Raw genomic sequence first — 19,201 nt, 5'->3', positions numbered from 1 at the left:
GTGATTGACATAAACAGAACGAATTCACTTTCTTTTGGGGAGTTGGGGGGAGGGTTAATTTTGAAAAATTAGAAAAAATGAGGTACTTTTAACTTACGAAGGATTGATCGGATCTTGAATTTCATCGGATGAAATTTCATATTAGAAGGACCTCGTAACTCAGATCTCATGTTTTAAATCCCGACCGGATCTAGTGTCATTGGGAGGATTTGGGGGGACTGTAAATCTTTGAAAACGCTTAGAGTGGAGTAATCAGGATGAAACTTGGTGGGAAGAATAAGCACAAGTCCTAGATACGTGATTGACATAACCGAAATGGATTCGCTCTCTTTGGGGGAGTTGGAGGGGGTGTTAATTCGGAAAAATTACAAAAATTAAGGTATTTTTAGCTTAAGAGCGGGTGACCGTTCGTGAGGTATTTTTGAATTGATATTAGGAAGGAACTCATGTCTCAGATCTCTTATTTTAAACCCCGACCAGTTCTGGTGACATTGGGAGAGAGTTGGAGGGGGGAAACCGGAAATCTTGGAAAATGCTTAGAGTGGAGAGATCGGGATGAAACTTGGTGGGTAGAATAAGCAAATGTTGTTGATACGTGATTGACGAAACCGGACTGGATCCACTCTCTTTGGGGTAGTTAGGGGGGTCCAGTGCTTTGGCGAGTTTGGTACTCCTGGACGTGCTAGGACAATAAAATTGGTAGGCGTGTCAGGGACCTGCACAAATTGACTTGATAAAGTTGATCTCCCCGATTCAACCATCTGGGGGGGGGGGGGGCTGAAGGGAGAGGACAAATTAGAAAAGTGAGGTATTTTTAACTTGCGAGTGGGTGATCGGATCTTAAAGAATTTCGATTTTTAAAAGGACCTTGTGTCTCAGGGCTCTTATTTTAAATGCCAATCAGCATCAAACCTCTGATTTTTCTTTTAAATTAATCTATGGATTTTTATAATTTTGCTAGAGCTCATGCCATATGAGCTCTCGGTTCTTCCAACCTCGTCATAAGTGCCATATGAGCTCTTAGCTCTTGTTTTATTCCTTTTTTCTCAGAAGATTTTCGACTTAGTTTCATGGTTTTTGCCACTTCATGGTGTGAAAACTGCTGCTAGAAATAGATAGGTTGCAACTTCTGCCGTATTGTCTTATAGTATATTTAAATGTGTGCTTGCTTCGTTCCTGCGTCCCCTTAAAAGTTCTGTTTCTTACGGTAATATTGGTTTGTCTTCTGTTGCATATGCAGATGACATTCTTCTTGTTGTCCGGACTAGCCGTGGATTGCTTTCCAATTTTATTATATTAACCTAAGAGCTATCTAAGATTGGACTGTCAGTTAATGCGTCTAAATGCGAGTTTATTTGTTTTAATAGCCCTTATATGGTCGCTCCATTCGTTGCTGGGACTGCAATTCTGACATGTTCTTCTTTAGTTAGTTGGCTTGGTCTGTGTCTCGGTCCAACACTTTCCACTACCTTTTCATCTCTAGCGAATCAAGCCGTGAAAAACCTTCGCGTCGCTTATGGAAAAATATCCCCAAACAAAAGCTGTTGCAACCACAACGGTTTGTGCATGATTTATATTGCTTATTGCGCTCCTGTGCTTTTGTTTTTATCAGGCATGGCTCATCTGTTTCGTAAGAAAAATCCCCATACTCTACTTGCGGTTTATTTCAGATATTGCAAATTCCTCCTCCGGCTTCCTAGATGGCACCAAAACAGAAAAATAATTGCTCGATTTGGTTTAATAGATATGCCTTCTTGGATTCAGTCTTCCAGTGATGATCTGTGTAAAAAGACTATCTACTTTATTCACGTTTACGACCCTCTGCAGCCTTTTTTCCATATTGATGCTGGTTAATTAGTCCATATTGTCTTTTTTTTAGTTTGAATTTGTTTTCTTGCTGTTTATCGTTTTTGTTTATTAATAATACTCAGAACTTTTTGTTTTTTTTATACTTTTACGTATAATAAAGTTCATTCATTGATTCATTCATTCATTCTGCAGTTGACCAGCCGTATGGAATGCGTCTGAATCAGCGGGCTTGCTGCAGGCCCGTGATTTTATAATATATGTTTGCAGGGAGTTTTACCGACCATCTGAATTGACTACATAGAATGCGGCTTGCTTGAGTGAAAACCAGCCAAAGGATATAGATGCCATACATTTTTCATAGCATGTCTGAAATTTAACTTGAGAACTTGAGGCAATTTCCTTGTAAAGGTGCCGAGGGCGAGACATGTCATCAATTGATTTTTGATTATTGAGCTTTGGTTTTTCTTATTAAAAAAAGTCTGCAACTGACTCACTTGGCTCCTTACTTTTAAATTTAAGTTTTTTGTTGCTAAGGTTTTTACTTATTGAATAAGAGAATGAACTACTTTATTACCTTTTATCTGTTTTAAAGCCAATCCAAAGTTTATTTTTCTATTTTCAATATTTTTTCCACCATTCCGACATGTTTCAGAATAGCCCTGTATTTTTTCAAACGTGCCAGATTTGACTGAACACTAACCGCCAGATGTTCAACTATATGTGCACTGTATTAATCCTGTCATGTGATCTGTCTGATCCAATCAGAAGTTTTTTGACTGCACTTAATTGTTTTGATAGTCTTTTTCTTTCAAGCCGTTGTGTTGAAAAGTGGTTCAGATTATTTTTTGGACTTCGTTGGGTGTCTACCAGCCAAACAAGGGAAAAAAATATGTTCAATCTTTTTTTTATCATTCCCACGTGTTTTAGAATAACTGTGTGTTTTTTCAAACGTGCCAGATTTGACTGAACACTAATCACCAGAAGTTCAACTCTACGTACACTGTGTTAATCCTGTCATGTGATATGTCTGATAAAATCAGGAGTTTTTTGACAGCACTTAATTGTTTCGAAAGTCTTTTGCTTTCAAGCCGTTGTGTTGAAAATTCGTTAAGATTATTTTCTTGGACTTCATTGAGTGTGTACCAGCCGAACAAGGGAAACGGTTAAAAACGATAAAACGGAAATTCTGGTACTTGATTAAGATTTCCAAGAGAGGAATGAACAGGGACATTTTATAAGCAAGGGAAGAGGCTAAGAAGTCTTCAGAATGGCTTTTAAAAAAGGTAGTATGGGCTTTTAGACTGAAAATCATTGCAGGATTCTAGACTCAATATGGTGTGTCATGTGTACCCTTTTTAGAGCAACTTGCCGTGTTTTTGTTTTGGCTGGAGAGGTGAAGAGGCTATGGCATCAAGGGCTTCACTTAGGAACCTCCGATTAAACAAAGTGAGTAGAAATCTTTATATAATTCCTAGAAATTTGTATTTCCCATCTGCATAATGTTCAAGCCTTTTCCCTTCGACAGCAAATCTGAAGGCTTATCTTTGGATTTTTTTTTACCTATAGATTAAAATAGTTAACTTGAAATTTTGATCTGATGATATATGAAATTGTAAGGGCTCAAACTCGAAAGTCTGCCCTATGATTGGTATTTACCCTGAAAATAAGCCCTAGACTCTAGTGAATGGAGTTCAGAAATTCTTATCAAATGCACCCTTTTCATAGCGATGTCATATCAGAATATTAGGATATGGGTTGTAAAAACTGTATCTTTCAAAATCCAGGGGGGCAATTTTGCTTTTCATATTTATTTCAATGACAATATTAAAAATTGTTATTTTTCAATGAAAATACCAATACAAGGGTATATTAATACTTAAAGGGGGAGGTGGCAACCCCAATTTACGTCAAAGGCTCTTTGAAATTCTTATAACCATTTGGTCTACGTAATGAGGCCTAAAAAGGGATGTAATCACGAGGAAATGGGATAATACTGGCTACAGGGTTGTGATGTGCATCGAGAAACTGTTATTTTAGAACTATTTCATCATGTGTAGCACTTTAGCAAATGGTACATTGAATGTTTTTTTTTGTCTAATAAGAATTTTTTCAAATATAGACATATAAAATGCAATTACATGATCTGTCTTACATCAATATATATTTCAGAACTTTTTATGCATGACAATGATCTAAATACATATTAATTACGGGATATTCGTGTGCGCGCACATCTTCAAATTCAGCGCTATGACCAGCTACATTTTCATGGACAATTCTTTATTCTTCTACATTGAAACGATTAAAAAACTTACCTTAAAACTAATCTTAGTACACTTAAACCCCGTGTTCTTTTATTTGTCCAATGGGATTTCCCCTTATCGGGGTTTAACCCCTAAAAGATAACAACAAATACTTATATGACCGCGTGTCACTTGAAACAGCACGAATAACTACGAGAATAGCAACATTTTTCACATGTAAACCTATATTATTGCTTTAATGCTATGTGAAGTTCTGACAAGGAAGAGGCTGGGGCTTCGGGCCTGTTTCTAATTTTACAGGCAAATACACCTTCAGTAATTATTTCAGAGCTGGGTAGCCTAATACAGTTTGTGTGGCCAGAACTTTAATTGTAAGATTGCAAATTGTGGTTGTCATTTGCCTTTTTTAGTCATTCCATTCAAGATGCTTTGGATATTGTTTATTATGATAAATTGTCTTAATGCTCTGAAAAGGGAAAAATATTTCAATTGCATAAGATAGGAAAATTTCAGTAGGCTAATCAATTTAAAGTCCTAAATTAGCCAGAGAAGTGTTTTTTTTTTCACTAAAAAATCACCACCTTCTTTGAACTCCAATTATATAGCCCTGTTTTTGGCCCCCTTGAGCCAGTATCCAGTTCCTGATTGTCATTTACACTAAATTTTACTTTTTCTGTTACTCATTTCTTGTCAATATTACTAAGGTGTCATAGTTAAGCACTAGAGAAGTCATTGTTAAATAACATGTGCTTGTGTATATATAGCTTTTTGCTACTTATTCTTCTCTGGTTATATAATGCTTGATATAAGCCAAGAGAAGGACCTGTAGACCTATAGAAGAAACCCTGTTAAAAAAAGATGATTCTTTGTAATTTACATAATAATTATAGCTAACACATTCTACATGCAGTCCTGCTTTACTTTAGCCCCAACCCTCCTAATATGGAAATCTATAGCTGAAATTACATATTTTCTATTGATTCTGCCAATCTATCCCTCAACCCTAGTACCTGTTAATTGAAGCAACTGTGGCAAAACAAGAACTGGAAAAACAAGTAAAAGGTGGCAGAAAACATTGGAAATATATAATTTGGGCTATATATTTGCAAATTAGGCATGTTAGGGGTAAATTTTTTGTTGTTCATATTTTGACTTACAAATAAAGTGAATATACCACTTGAAGAGTCTGTCAACTCTTTGCTAATAAGATATCCTCACACTTTCCTGAACATATTCTAGCCTTCACGGATGGTTCAGTAAAAGGATCAAGAGCAGGAGCAGGGGTGTGTATTCCTCATGTTTCCTTGAATATATCAGCAACTCTTCCATCCCACACTCCATTCTGTCAACAGAGTTATTTGCTATAAATAAAGCACTTGAAACTATGGCCAGACTAAACCTTTCGTCAAAGAATATGTTAATCCTTACAGATTCAAATTATGCAATTCAATTAATAAGAAAATAAATTTAAATTTAAAAAATAAATCTTATTAATTTGAAATTAATAAGAGATGATCTACAAAGATTAAATAAATGTGGTATTTTTGTTTGCTTCCAGCATATTCCTAGTCATAAATGACTGATTCATAACGTGACTGCTGATAGGCTAGCAAATGAAGCAGCAAATATTGACCCCCAACCAGAATCAAAATTGGGGAACCTACAAGATATTATGAAACACCATGGACAAATAAAGTGTCTACCATTTCGAAATTCCCCATTTCGTTCTACAGAAGACACAGTGCAGTACTATAGACTGAAATCAGGATATCTTTTTCTGAATTCTGTCCAATTCAATGGAATTTATATCATTCTCCACTATGCAGGTGGTGTTTAACAACAGAGGAAACTCCCCAACACATATTTTTTGATTGCCATATACTTGCACCCAAAACTAATAAGATTAAGATAATTTGTAAAAAACAAAAGATTGAAGAAATGTTTGACTCCATCATTAGCTTACAACTACCTCCTAATACTGAAAGAGCAATCTATAGGGTGATGATCAAAATTATTAAAAAGACAATGGAAAACGAGCTAATTTATTAATGAAGATCTACTGTGCAGAAGAGAGCAAGAGTGAGTAGGAAGAGCTGTATTGGTACCAGCCAGCCTCTTGGCTTTAAACTGCTGGGGACAGGCAGCTCAAGTACTTGCACTTCCCACAAACCAAACAGAAGAGAGGATGAAAAAGAAGGATTGCTAGTGCCATCTTGAAGTCAAAGGGGTGAAAGGACTGTATGCAGTCTGTATACCCTCATACAAATTCTGGAATTGGAACCACTTGATGCCTTTTTGTATGTTCTTTACAAATATAATAATTGCTTATATTTCTAGTTCAAGTTTAAGCACTTTTTGACCTTACTCAACCTAACAAATTTTAGCAGTGAAAAACATACATTATTTTGTCAAAAATGACCAAAAACACATATTTTAATTGAAAATTTGGCATCAAAGAAGAAGAAAAACAGCATAATATTGTATAATTTATTAATCTAACTTAATTGTGGAAAATCAGTGCTCATAGATTATACAACATTTAAAAAATAGATTAATAATGAAACAGTAAGTTTGAGACCAATGTTTTATGCTTTTTTATACCCAAAAACTATTTGGGTATATTTTGGTCATTTTCAAGAGCTCAAAAACTTGCAATTGGAGCACTTATTATGTTTGTAAAAAAACATAAAAAATGCATCAAGGGGTATGTTCACTTTATTTGTAAATCAAAAATATGAACAACAAAAAATTTACCAATTATTAGTATAGCTGCATGATTTTCCTCTGGGTATGTAGGTTAAATGGAAGGTCACTTATACCTGATCCTGTCCCTACTGTTTTTACTTAGTTGAAAAAAATCCAAAGGAAGTTCCTATTGAAAAGGAAAGAGACCAAAAGTGAGATTGAATTTGTCATAGCTCGGAGGTTTGCCCCTTCAGTCTGTTTAAAGAAAACAGATTCATAATTGAAGCTTTGTTCATTTCAATCTAAGGGATGATCTACATTTGTCATACTTCATTAAATGGTTGTAAAGCGATACTTTTATTTATTTGTCTTGTTTGTTTTCTACATGATTTTTTTAATCTTTAAATTGATATACATTTCTTACAAATTAATTAATCATACCACAGTTCCATTTGCAAGTTTTGACCTACTTTGTAACCCTGGTCTCAAGATCGCATATAAATTTATTGAAGCTAGGAAACCTAGGACTCTTCTCTGTTTAAAAGAAAATGGATGGACATAAGTCGGTATTAATACACTAAAGTCCTAGGGCCATGAAAATTAAAACAAAACAATGAAGATTAACTTTAAAATGCTTGACATTGCATAAATATAACATTCACAAATAAAAGCCATTCACAAGATTTTACTTTTGTGCTGAGTTCCCAACCTGAGTAATTGCCCTAAATTTTTAAACCTTGCAAAACATTCACCAGCCACCTCTTATGACCTACACTCTTGTCTATACATCAACAATTCATTGAAAAGGAAGGACCATCTTACTGGCATTTCTTCCTTTGTACTTATATTTAATGGGTTTAAAAGAAAGCTTCTATGGCTAAGTCAGAAGCCCAGTAAAGGACCAGGTGGTCCTTTAGCCAGGAAGTGCAATAGGAAGCTAGGGGCCAGTCATCCTATGCTTTTGCATGCCCTTCTTGTCCCCAGATTTCTCTAGGTAACTTGTTAAGTTTGGGCCAATTCTGGCTGAACTTATGGAGTCACATCATCCAGGAATTATACCTGTGCCCTTTGGATAGAGGATTCTCAATCTAGAGTGCCAGCCACTTAGGAAGGAACACAAATGTCACCAGAGAACAAAAATCATTTGGAAAAAGAAAATATTGAAAAAAAAAACAACTCAAGTCATAGTTGCTCCCATTTTTTACTGCTGTCCCATAAACAATATGTACTTTATTTAGACAAATAAACTTTAAGACAGGTATCACCACAACTCCATCAGGGATTATATTTACTTAAGATACAATCAGCAATATGAACACTTAGTTTTGTGATATTTCAGTCTTGAAATAATAAAAAAAGAGAAATTATATGTTCTATTTGTTTTCCACCAGCCCATTTGAGAAAAATCATTTATGACAACAATATACCCATGGTTGGCTCAGAATCTCTCTAAAATGCTTTAAACAGAAGGAATTTTAAAAACAATTATACTGATCAGCAAGAAGAATATTAACATAACTCTCTAAAGTTGGCACTTTTTAAGACAATTTTTAGCAAAGCAAAGGCAAAACTTTAACAGTGTCCTATGTCATCTAAAAAACAAATATTAAAATGTGTCAGATGTATTTTGATATAAGATGCCTAAAAGACTTTTAGTTGAATCTATGAACATTTTATACATTTCTATCATGAAAATTTTATCTATGAACATTATACATTTTATACAACATGTAAAAAAAAAAAACACAGTTCAAATTTTTTCACAAAAGAAGAAGCTTGATGTAAAAAAATAAATGTATTTTTAACAGAAAGCAACTGACATCAATGAAATCAAATAAAACGAAAATTCATGGAGAATAAATAATATAAGCCACATATTTAACCTATAATGAGGTGGCATAAAAGATTATTTCTAAAATTAGAAAAAACCAGTGTTATGGCTTAAAGTTCTGCTCAATCAACAGGAATTGTCTTTCCAGAACTAAGGCCAGAGAAAAAGAAACTGGTAACCAAAAAATAAGGCACACAAAAATTTCAGGACCCTCTAGAGGGAAAAGAAGTAGAAGTAGGTACTTCAAAATACCTTCCCAGGACATACTTTAGCCTGCAGACACATCCCTGAAAGTTTAATTTTCCTAGCCTAACCTCTTTCAAAGATAGCCAAAAGTAGCTAAAGTAAAATTTTATCCTACTTTACCTTAAAAATCCTGTTTAAATAGCAATCTCAACAAATATAGACTATATAAAAGACTATAGGTATTGGCCTAATCATTCTAAATTTTTTCAACTAAAAATTATAGGATGATTTAGAAACTAGGCTTGCTTGATATAGTAATATTTGACTAACTCACCAATATGATTAATGATTAATTGAAATATGAAAGTATTCCACAAGTAGACATAGAAGCCACTTCTTCAGCCAAAGAATCACCAATATGTGGAACCAGCTCTATGAAGAAACAGTTTCTGCTACTTCAACTGATATGTTCAAGTCCCACCTTGATAGGGAATGGCTCTGCCAGGAGTTCCTTTACAATTGGGAAGCTGCAGAGTCCTCCACAAGAGTCTAACAATCTACAACCAGTCTAAACAATCTAACAGTCTAACAATCCACAATCTACATCAAACGAATTCTTTTTTCTCGTGGAGCATCACAAGGATGGATAATCCTTATATCTCTCCAAGCTGTGATTTAAGGTAATGATAGCTGCCTTCCTAAGAACCAACCTTTTTAATCACCAAAAAACTTTTCTTATAACCAAAAAACTTTTCTTATACCTATGCAAGACGGGTCTAGAATACCAAAAACCCTTTAGATCCTAAGGAATATGCATAAGACTACTTACAGGTCACTAAAAAGCTATTTACAGTTTCCCTGTCTTTCCGATTTCACATGTTAATCCATTTAAAAAGAAATACATAACACTGACGTCACTTGTCCTCAATAATCTTTTTCTTTTCGGGGTTAGAAAGTGCAGGCCCACGGACAAGTAATCCCGAGCGTTCGAGGGGGTAATCCGAGTAGCCTCTGACGTCATGTGTATCTCATAAAACGCTTGGATTTCAGATAAGTAATCGGACAAGTAAAAGTACACGGGGAAACGGACCATGAGCGTTTCGCGGTGCAAACTGTGCCCGCAATAGGCCAAAAAGTATTTTTGACTGTTGTACCCAAAATCACTCTTTAGCCTGCGAATTTGGGCAATTTGTAGAACTGACTATGCGCAGAATATTTTAAAAATATTAAATGAGGTAGTTTGTTATCAAAAGGGTAATACGGGACCCAGAGATCGAATCACGCTGCAGGAATGCACTGCAGGAACCTTAGTAGTCAAGAAGCGTCGTTAATTCTTAAATAATAAATGTTATCAAAAGGGCAAAAACAACAGTGTCGTAGCAATGGCTAATTTTATTAAGTTTAGTAGTTATACTACTTCTGTGGCTACTATACCTAAGGATCTGAAGGCGAAATTGTCAGAGAATGTTTTTGAAAATTTCTGTTTTATATGTGACAACCTGCCATCTGTATCCAGGTTGTCAAAAGGGTGTATCAGAAATATCTTAGGAACAGTTTCACATGTGATATTAGAACTTACAACGCTTTTTATGTGGGATTTTGAACTAACCAGGAGACAATATTTGCATCATACTACTACTCCTTCTAGTTCTGCAACTACTAGGCTATTATTATTAGGTTACTGCTACTACTAGGCCTACTATTTCAACTTCAACTTTATCAGTATCAAATAACCAATACATGCATCTATTTTAACATCTGCACAAAAGGCTCAATGGCCTGTGAACATAGGGAAAAAAGTTATCAGTCAATATTCATAATACAGGATAAGGGATATAAATATAGAGAGGAAAAAAATAACAGAAAGAAAACAGAGAAAAGCAAATAGTTATATCAATTTTTTTATTATTAGGCTATTTACACTCAATTTAACTGACAAATATACATTACTATTATTGCTTGTACAAAAATAATAAAGAAGAAAAATTAACCCAGATGACTTCATTAATGTTTTGAAGACCCTGATGGAGTGGCTATCTATGATATTCTTCAGCAGGGAGTTCCAAACCTTACTACATGCATATATAGGGCTAAAATCTAACCTCTCAGCTGGAGTTCTAACAACCAATAAAATTTCAGAGTTATGAGCTCCATGAAGATTTACACTAACTTAGGGCTGTAATTAAATAAAAAAAATAGTTTTTTTTAACTGAAAGTAAGGAGCAACATTAAAACTTAAAACAAACAGAAATTACTCCATATATGAAATGGGTTGTCCTCTCTGCAATCCCTTGCTCTTTATGCTAAAGCTTTTAATTGTTTTAAAAAGTAGAATTGTGGCAAAGAGTCAAACTTTAGTGTAAAGAGCAAGGGATTGTGGAGGGAACAACCCATTTCATATACAGAGTAATTTCTGTTTGTTTTAAGTGTTAATGTTGCTCCTTACTTTCAGTTAAAAAAACTAGTTTTTTTTATATAATTTCTGGATGTTTTTGAATTAATGCATGTTTGATTTTGGCTCTCCGCACATAAATTATTGAAATGAAATTTGTATATTTATTTTTTTGGCTAAATGGCTTTCTCTTAGTTTTGATCAGATGATTTTGAGAAATAAGGGGTGGGGAAGGAGGCCTAGCTGCCCTCCAATTTTTCGGTTAATTAAAAAGACTACTAGAACTTTTAATTTTTAACAAACATTTTTATTAGTAAAAAATATGCATAACTTAAGAATTAACTTACATAACAAACTTTTATGTTCTTATATTTTAATTATGTTTACAAGGGGGTTGGTACCCTTGTTAATACCTCACTCTTTACACTAAATTGTAAGTTTTGTCCCAATTCTTTAAGAATGACCCCTAAATCAAAAAGGCCATAGAATAAATAGTTGAAATTACTAAAAATACTTTAGCATAAAGAGCAAGGTATTTATCTCCTCCTAAATACCTTGCTCTTTATGTTAAAGTATTTTTAGAACCCCTCATATATGTATTAATCTCTGTTCATTTTAAATTTCAATGCTATTCCTTACTGTCAATTGAAAAAAACATTTTCATGTTTATTTTTTCATTGTTTTTTTTAAAGTAATGCTAGAAAATCCTGCACCCTTTTCATTGAATTTTTCTTCCCCCATGACACATTCCTCCAAGGAAAGATCTTCCCACATAGCCCCCTCCCATCAACCCAACCCTCCAAACCAAAAAAAAAATCTCCCTGAAAATTGCAGCCCCTCCCCCAGGGATTGTGGGGGAGTAAGTCATTCTCAAAGACATAGTTATTATGGTTTTCAACTATGCAGAACAAAATGGCTATCTCAAAATTTTAATCCATTGACTTTTGGAAAAAAATTAGTGTGGGAGGGGGCCTAGGTGCCCTCCAATTTTTTTTATCACTTAAAAAGGGCACTAGAACTTTTCATTTCCGTGAAAATGAGCCCTCTTGTGATACTCTAGGACCACTTGGTTGATATGATGACCCCTGGGGAAAAAAAAAACAAACAAATAAGCACGCACCTGTGATTTGTCTTCTGGCAAAAAATACGAAATTCCACATTTTTTTAGATAGGAGCTTGAAATTTTTGCTGTAGAGTTCTCTGATACGCCAAATGCAATGGTGTGATTTTCGTTCAGATTCTATGACTTTTAGGGGATGTTTCCCCCTATTTTCCAAAATAAGGCAAATTTTCTCAGGCTTGTAACTTTTGATGACAAAGACTAAATTAATTGAAACTTGTATATTTAGAATCAGCGTGAAAATTCGATTCTTTTGATGTATCTTTTAGCATCAAAATTCCGTTTTTTAGAGTTTCGTTTACTATTGAGCCAGGTTGCTCCTTACTACAGTTTGTTACCACAAACTGTTTGACTAATTCAAAAAGCAAGAGAGTTGTTGACTGTGGAGATATTTATGAATAAAAATAGCATAATATAAGAAATACTGTGGATAGAACCTAGGGAAAGAATTTTTTGACATACTATTTGTATCTGAAACTAACTAACAGGCCTTTTCATGAAGAAGAGAAAATGGTTTTAATAGGGATGGGAAAGTACTCACCCAAAAAGTAGAGCAGTAATTTATATATGGCTGTATGTGACAATTATAAAGAAGCTTTAAAATACATCCAGGAGAAATATACCTTTGCTAAGTTTCTTGACACTTTTAATTAGAGAAGGTTAAGATGGTCCTTAAATGGAAGATTCTCATTGACAAGGACTTCTAGAAACCTAACAAACCTATTTTATGATCTAGAAATAATACCTTTAGAACTTGGAATAATATTCAAACCAGGGAATTGCCAGCCAATTCTGGAAAAAAACAAAAATTGGGACTTGGAAACATTTAGAGCAGGACAATTTGCTTCAAACCACTCATAACCTCTGTCCATCAGTATTTGAAGCTTTATTACCAAATTATTTTGATCCCACTCAGCACAAACAAGTGTATGATCATCAGAATATGCAAATAAATCTATGTTTTGTTCAATATATATTGAATTAGGATACTGCAACTCACCTGGGTGACATATATTGGAGCAAATGGACCTTGGCAGATCTCTTATAGCCCAATATAAGTCATTGGCATATACAGTGTAAAGCAAAGGACAAAGGATAGATCCTTGTAGAATTCCAAAGTCTACTTTGGCCTTAATATCAGACTCTGGGATCAAAAGAAATAAACTAGCCATGAAGATAAGATTGTAACCATTCTAATGCCTTTCCCCAAACACCAAAATGCAAAAATTTTGCAAAAAGAATATCATGGGACAAACTGTCAAAAGCTTTTCTCACATTCAAAAAAATTGACACTGGTGTTCTCTTCAAGTCTAAAGCAATATTCACAAAATTGAGAAGGCCAATACAAGCCTGTTCATTAGAATGCTTTGGACAAAACCAAAACTAATGCTCATGAAAAAATTTCTTCACTGCAAAGGAATCTGCCAAACAAGAATGGAATGATTTTTCAAAAACCTTTGAAAATGTAGAAAGAAAGGAAATAGGCTGGTAATTTTAAGGATCACTCTTGCTACCACCTTAGTGGGTGACAATTACAGGCATGGATTTCAGTGCTTGAGGGAAAACTCCACATTCAAATGACTTATTTATTGATTTTGCTAATGGAGTCATTATTGCTGGGAGAATAGACTTGACTACTCAGTAGTGGGAACTAAATCAGGTCCTGAAGAAGATGATCTCTTTAAATTAGAAACTATCTGAGAAACCTCTGTTTCAGCCACTTGTTCAAGCACAAAAGATTTGTGGCAAGAAGGACTCAAATTTCTAGTAAAATCACTATTAGATCTTGATTCAGATACAGAATTAGCTGTCAAATGACCAATTAAAGTAAGATACAATATAAATTCCTGTTTACTTCTTCTTCTTTATCAATATCTTTTTCATCTACCTTGAGCTTTGTTGGTAATGATGGAGGTGAATGACCGGGCTTAACAATAAAATTATAATAATCCATTTTTTTTTACGTCTTTCCTGCACTCTGAAAATTTTTTACAATAATAATCTGTTTTAACTATACATGTTGCTGAATTAAATATATTTCAATATTCTTTGAAATGGTGATGTTGCTCAGGTGTAGAGTGATTCTTGTAAATTTTCTAAAGATAAGTTTTTTGCTTAGCATACTTTACTAATCCAGGAGTCATCCATGGACACAATGGGGCTGAGCTCTTGGAATCGTTTTTCTTCTGATCATGTAGACATACCTCAATGAAAGTGTCCTTGATCACCCCATGAGATTTTTCAAACACATTGTTTATAGGCATATTAAAATCATCCACAAATTCTCATGATACTTCTGATAGTTTTGACCTAAGGTTTGAGAGATGCTTGTCATTTGTGAGAAAATGTTGCCTTTTAACAAATGATTTAACATGTCATGGGTATGCAACACATCAAACTTAGAGCATAAAGAAATATGGTCTGATATATCCAAAATAATTACAGTACTATTTTGAGAAGAAATAGAGGAAAATATGCTATCAATTAAAGTGGTAGACAACTCAGTGATACATGTTGGGATCAAAATAGAAGGCAATAAACCAAAAGAAGTCATAGAAGATAAAATATCAATTGCCACTGATGAGTTTCTATCCAATAAGTTAATATTAAAATCAACCATAAATATAATATCAAAATTCAGACTATGAACTTTTTCCAATACACCCATAAGAATGTCAAGGAAAGAGCTAAAGGGTCCATTAAGAGGGCAATAAACCTCTGCAAATAGAATGGTTTTCTGATTAATTTGTAATTCAATACAAAGCAACTCAAATACTCCTTCAAAATTAACAGAAATTTCTTTCTGTTTGTAATGTGAAAAGCAAGAAATCCTTTAGACATTTTTGACCTATTTAACTGTTCAATTGTATAACCTGCAATAACAGCCAATGATCATTAATATTATTTAAATCATTTAAAACTCCTGTTCTGTAGTGGATATTTGTGTAAATGAAGCAGACTGTGAACAGGGTAATGCAGCAGCTTAGTCAGACACTCTTAGTCCAGAAAATGCTTTTGAAATTGACATGTAAATCTCGGGAAAAGGCTCAAGTTCATCCAATGCTATTTTGACATTCTTTGCAGTTTTAGTAGAAGCTTCTTGGACATTGTTTTTATATGATTCAAGATTACTCACAGAAACAATTTGCTTGTTAGAATCCCTGGTAGTAGAAGATCAAATAGTTTATTCACTTTCCATCATTTTTCATAATTTTTAGAATTCATACAGGCCACAGTGGATATCCTGCAAATTTCGCCAGTGCTAAATTAAATTGCTTGTATGACGGCATGGTTAACGAGCGCAGGAGAAAAAGGAAGAAAACACAATAAATGAGAGTTATCTTAAATTGGGCAGGCCCATGGATGACGTTGGCATACACTGCTCTTGTAGGGTGGCTCAGTGGACTGTGGAGGCCTGCAACGTTTTCTGCCACCGTTTTCTTGCATCAAAAACAGCATAGCATCCAGTAATTAACAAAACAAACAACATCAGTCTTTTTTGCATGATTTCACAGCAAATCCTCTGTTCACTTGGTGCAAAGCCACACACAAGTAAATCGGTATTCGTTTGAGTGATGTAGTTAATGCAATTCTATCTTTATAGTTTCATAATAGTTTATCCTTATAACTTGAAAAAGATATGCTATTATTTTAGCTTGTTTTCACGCTTAAAGAACAAGGTAATGTCAGAAAAAGGTTATTTTTGTTTGTTAGCATTATTATTGACAAGGCAATTATGAATTTTTTATTTTCAGTATATTTACTGTAACGAAACTATAGTCCTTTTTTAACTGATGATAAGTTTAAATCTATAAACAATAGGTCTTAACACCATGAACTCTGAATCAATACTGAAGTAAAGTAAAGCTTACTGCTAGTAAAACTAAGACTACTAATATTAACTCTGTTCCTACTCCTACTACTATAACTGCTGGTGCTACTACTGCTAATAAATCTAAGGGTATTAATTCGGAAAATTTTGGGCAATATTGTAACTGTATTGAAATAAATCGAAACACACTATGCCCACATAGGCTGTTAAGAGGACATATCAGGAATGCAGACCGTTTGATGGCATTAAGTTAATAGTTTAATTGTGTGTTGAAGGGGATGTTAAAAAAATAGGTGTTATGTGCATCTAATGCTACTATACAAGCTAAGGATATTAAAGTGAAGTTTTCAAGGAATGTTTAGGTGGATGCCGAACTAAATCAAAACTAACCATGATCATGTAGATTGACAATAGTGTGACAAAGCAATATCACAATAATGGCTTACATTATTAGGTTAGACCTTTCAGGGTAAGTTGTGACAGATTTTGAACTAGCAAGAATACGCTATGTGTATGCTTCTGATACTACTTCTATGGTTACTCTAACTAATGACATTAAGGGAAGTTTCAATTAAACGAAAAACTATACGGATGCAAATATTAAAAGGGCATATAAGCAAAACCATAGGCAGCGCTGCTTATAATGGTTACTAATATCATTAATATTTTAAAGGAGCGAATTTGATTGGAAATTCAATGTTCTAGTACCCTTTTTAAGAGTCAAAAGTAATTGGAGGGCAACCAGCCCTCCTCTTTAGCTCATAATTTTTCAAACACTTCCAGATCAAAATTTAAGATAGCCATTTAGCTCAGCATAGCTGAACAGTCTGGTAACTGTATCTCTAGTGCTATTGCATAGGTCAACCCCCCAAGGCTATGCAATTTGCCAATTATGTTTAAAAACTAAATGTTACCTAAGTTTAAATAAAAAAGCACTGCGTGTATGCTGATTGACAATAAGACATCTCAGCAACATCCCAAGAACAAATGACTGTATTATGTTCAAACTTTTGGGGCTACTTTTGTAACTACTTCTACTCTGAAAATTTAACTAAATCAAAAGGGTTTAAGTGTATCCAAGCTGTAAAAAGAGCATATGTATTAACTTTTTTCAGGTAAACTAGAGGAGGTATAAAATTAAATTAAACACTACTATTTATGTCCAGATTTTAAAAAGGGTGAATGTTGTTAAACATTGTTGAAACATTTTCTCCAGTATACAAATAGCAGGTCAAACTATAAATACTTAAAAAAAACCGAAAAGACTTAAACTGTTATTTTTTTTTCTCTGAAAAAGCTCTGTCCACATAAGACGAACAGATGTTAATTAGGAAAAACTTTTCACACGAAATAAGTTTTTCAAAAAAAGCAAAAATCTGGATTAAACCAAAAATGAGCAAAAATAGAATCAAATAATGTACCAAGCGTAAAACTACCACAAATCAGCATCGATAAATAAATGAAACCCAAAACGAACATAAATTACAATAAATAACCGTGTTAAATTCAAAACGAACAGAAATTAACATGAGTTGGGCAGAAAACCCCTATGCCTTCCCCAGGCCAGAATATAATTTGCACTTCACTGGAAAATAGTTAAATGTTTTTACTTTTATAACCTTAATAAATTAAATGTTATTAACATTTTAAGGAGTAAATATCAGCATATCTATATTAAAGTGACAATGTACCTTCTTTTTTTTTCTAGTAAAGTGCAAATTATGTTCTGGCCTTGGGAAGGCATAGGTGTTTTGAGCCCTACTCATGTTAGTGTCTGCTCATTTTGAGTTCGACTCAGTTATTTATTGTAACTTGTGTTCGTTTTGGGTTTCATTTATTTATCAATGCTGATTTTTGGTAATTTTAGCCTTGGTCGATTATTTGATTCTATTTTTGCCCATTTTTGGTTATTGAAGTTCTTTACTTTTTTTGAAAAACTTGTTTCGTGGAAATCTTTTTTAAAGGGAACTGTTACAATTGTTTCATATTAATATTTATTCAAATACACCTCCTTCGAAACCTTATCATCAAGTAATAAGGTGAGCCTAGTTAATGCGAAGTTACGAAAATTTATTATACTTCCTGTTTTGCCATGTTTGCTCAGGTTAAATTGTTTCCTCTGATAGGGAAGTGTCCTTTACTTCCTAAAATCTATCAGTTTAATATATAAGATATTTTTGTTTTAATTCTTTCAAAAATGGATATGAATACACCTGGCACGTATGCAGAGGGGGGCCTTCGGCCCCCCCCCCCCGAAATTCCGTGAAGTGTTTGATTTCCCCATGGTTTCCTGGGATTTCTGGCAAAAGTAGGACATTTATTAGGAATCTAGATACCTGTGTGAAGGCTTTTTTGGGGGATTTTACAGCATGCCATTATCCGGTCAAGTCACTGCCCAATTTTTAACCCATTTTCTGTCTAACTTTTTACCCCATCCGCTACAATACTACAGGATCTGTATTTTCCAATATACCTGTTTTTTGCATTACTAAATAAAAAAGTGCTACTTTATATCTGCTGTTTCGAAGGTTTTGCCCCCCCCCCGAAAAAAATTCCTGCATATGTGCCTGGAATACACCCTCTACATCTGCAAATTGGTCAGAAATGCAATCAGTGAAAAACAAGAAATAATTGAAAACACGAATTTTTATTCATTGAAAAACATGAAAAGAAATCGTCAAAAAAGAAAAAAAAAGACTTTTTGCTTTTTCAAATAATATTCGTAGTGTAGCTAAATAGGTCAAATCAGTTATAGTTTAGTTATAGGAGTTAAAAAGAGGGAGGGATCAGATCAAGGAATTTTTTAATTGTTTTAATTTTTACTTCCAATATTTAAATCAAAACTCCAATATAGCTCCAAATTCTATTATTTGTTACTGAAGCGCCTAGTGGGTGCTGATATCGTCCTATTCCTTGCGTTTCGGATTCACATACTAACTCATAAACATAGAACTGCCCCTATGTGCAATTCCATGCTGACTTCTCGCTATTTTTACTTTTTAAATATTTGTGCTAACCAGCTCCAAAAAAAAAAGAATTGACATGAATGTGCTGAGGGTTATTTTTGTTATTAGTCGCATTT

At 34.0% G+C, this 19,201-nt stretch overlaps 2 protein-coding genes across 3 annotated transcripts in view; one reads left to right on the top strand and one right to left on the bottom strand.

Moving 5' to 3' along the window:
* LOC136030259 (L-asparaginase-like) overlaps positions 1 to 9,704 on the bottom strand; it is a 120,711-nt gene extending 111,007 nt beyond the window's left edge. The window contains exon 1 of the mRNA XM_065709106.1: positions 9,605 to 9,704. The gene's annotated coding sequence lies outside the window, so the exon portion shown is untranslated. The remainder of the gene's footprint in view (positions 1 to 9,604) is intronic.
* A 286-nt stretch (positions 9,705 to 9,990) lies between these two features.
* LOC136030258 (3'(2'),5'-bisphosphate nucleotidase 1-like) overlaps positions 9,991 to 19,201 on the top strand; it is a 40,045-nt gene continuing 30,834 nt past the window's right edge. Inside the window, exon 1 of one of the 2 annotated variants that reach the window (XM_065709102.1) lies at positions 9,991 to 10,010. In XM_065709102.1, coding sequence (XP_065565174.1) covers positions 10,006 to 10,010 — 5 coding nt within the window. In that variant the 5' untranslated portion in view covers positions 9,991 to 10,005. Of the gene's footprint in view, positions 10,014 to 19,201 lie in introns of both variants that reach the window. The other variant, XM_065709101.1, reaches the window with a different exon arrangement.

Source organism: Artemia franciscana, chromosome 8, assembly GCF_032884065.1.
Source record: "Artemia franciscana chromosome 8, ASM3288406v1, whole genome shotgun sequence".
Taxonomy (NCBI): domain Eukaryota; kingdom Metazoa; phylum Arthropoda; class Branchiopoda; order Anostraca; family Artemiidae; genus Artemia; species Artemia franciscana.
This window is presented reverse-complemented; position numbering and strand designations above follow the sequence as displayed.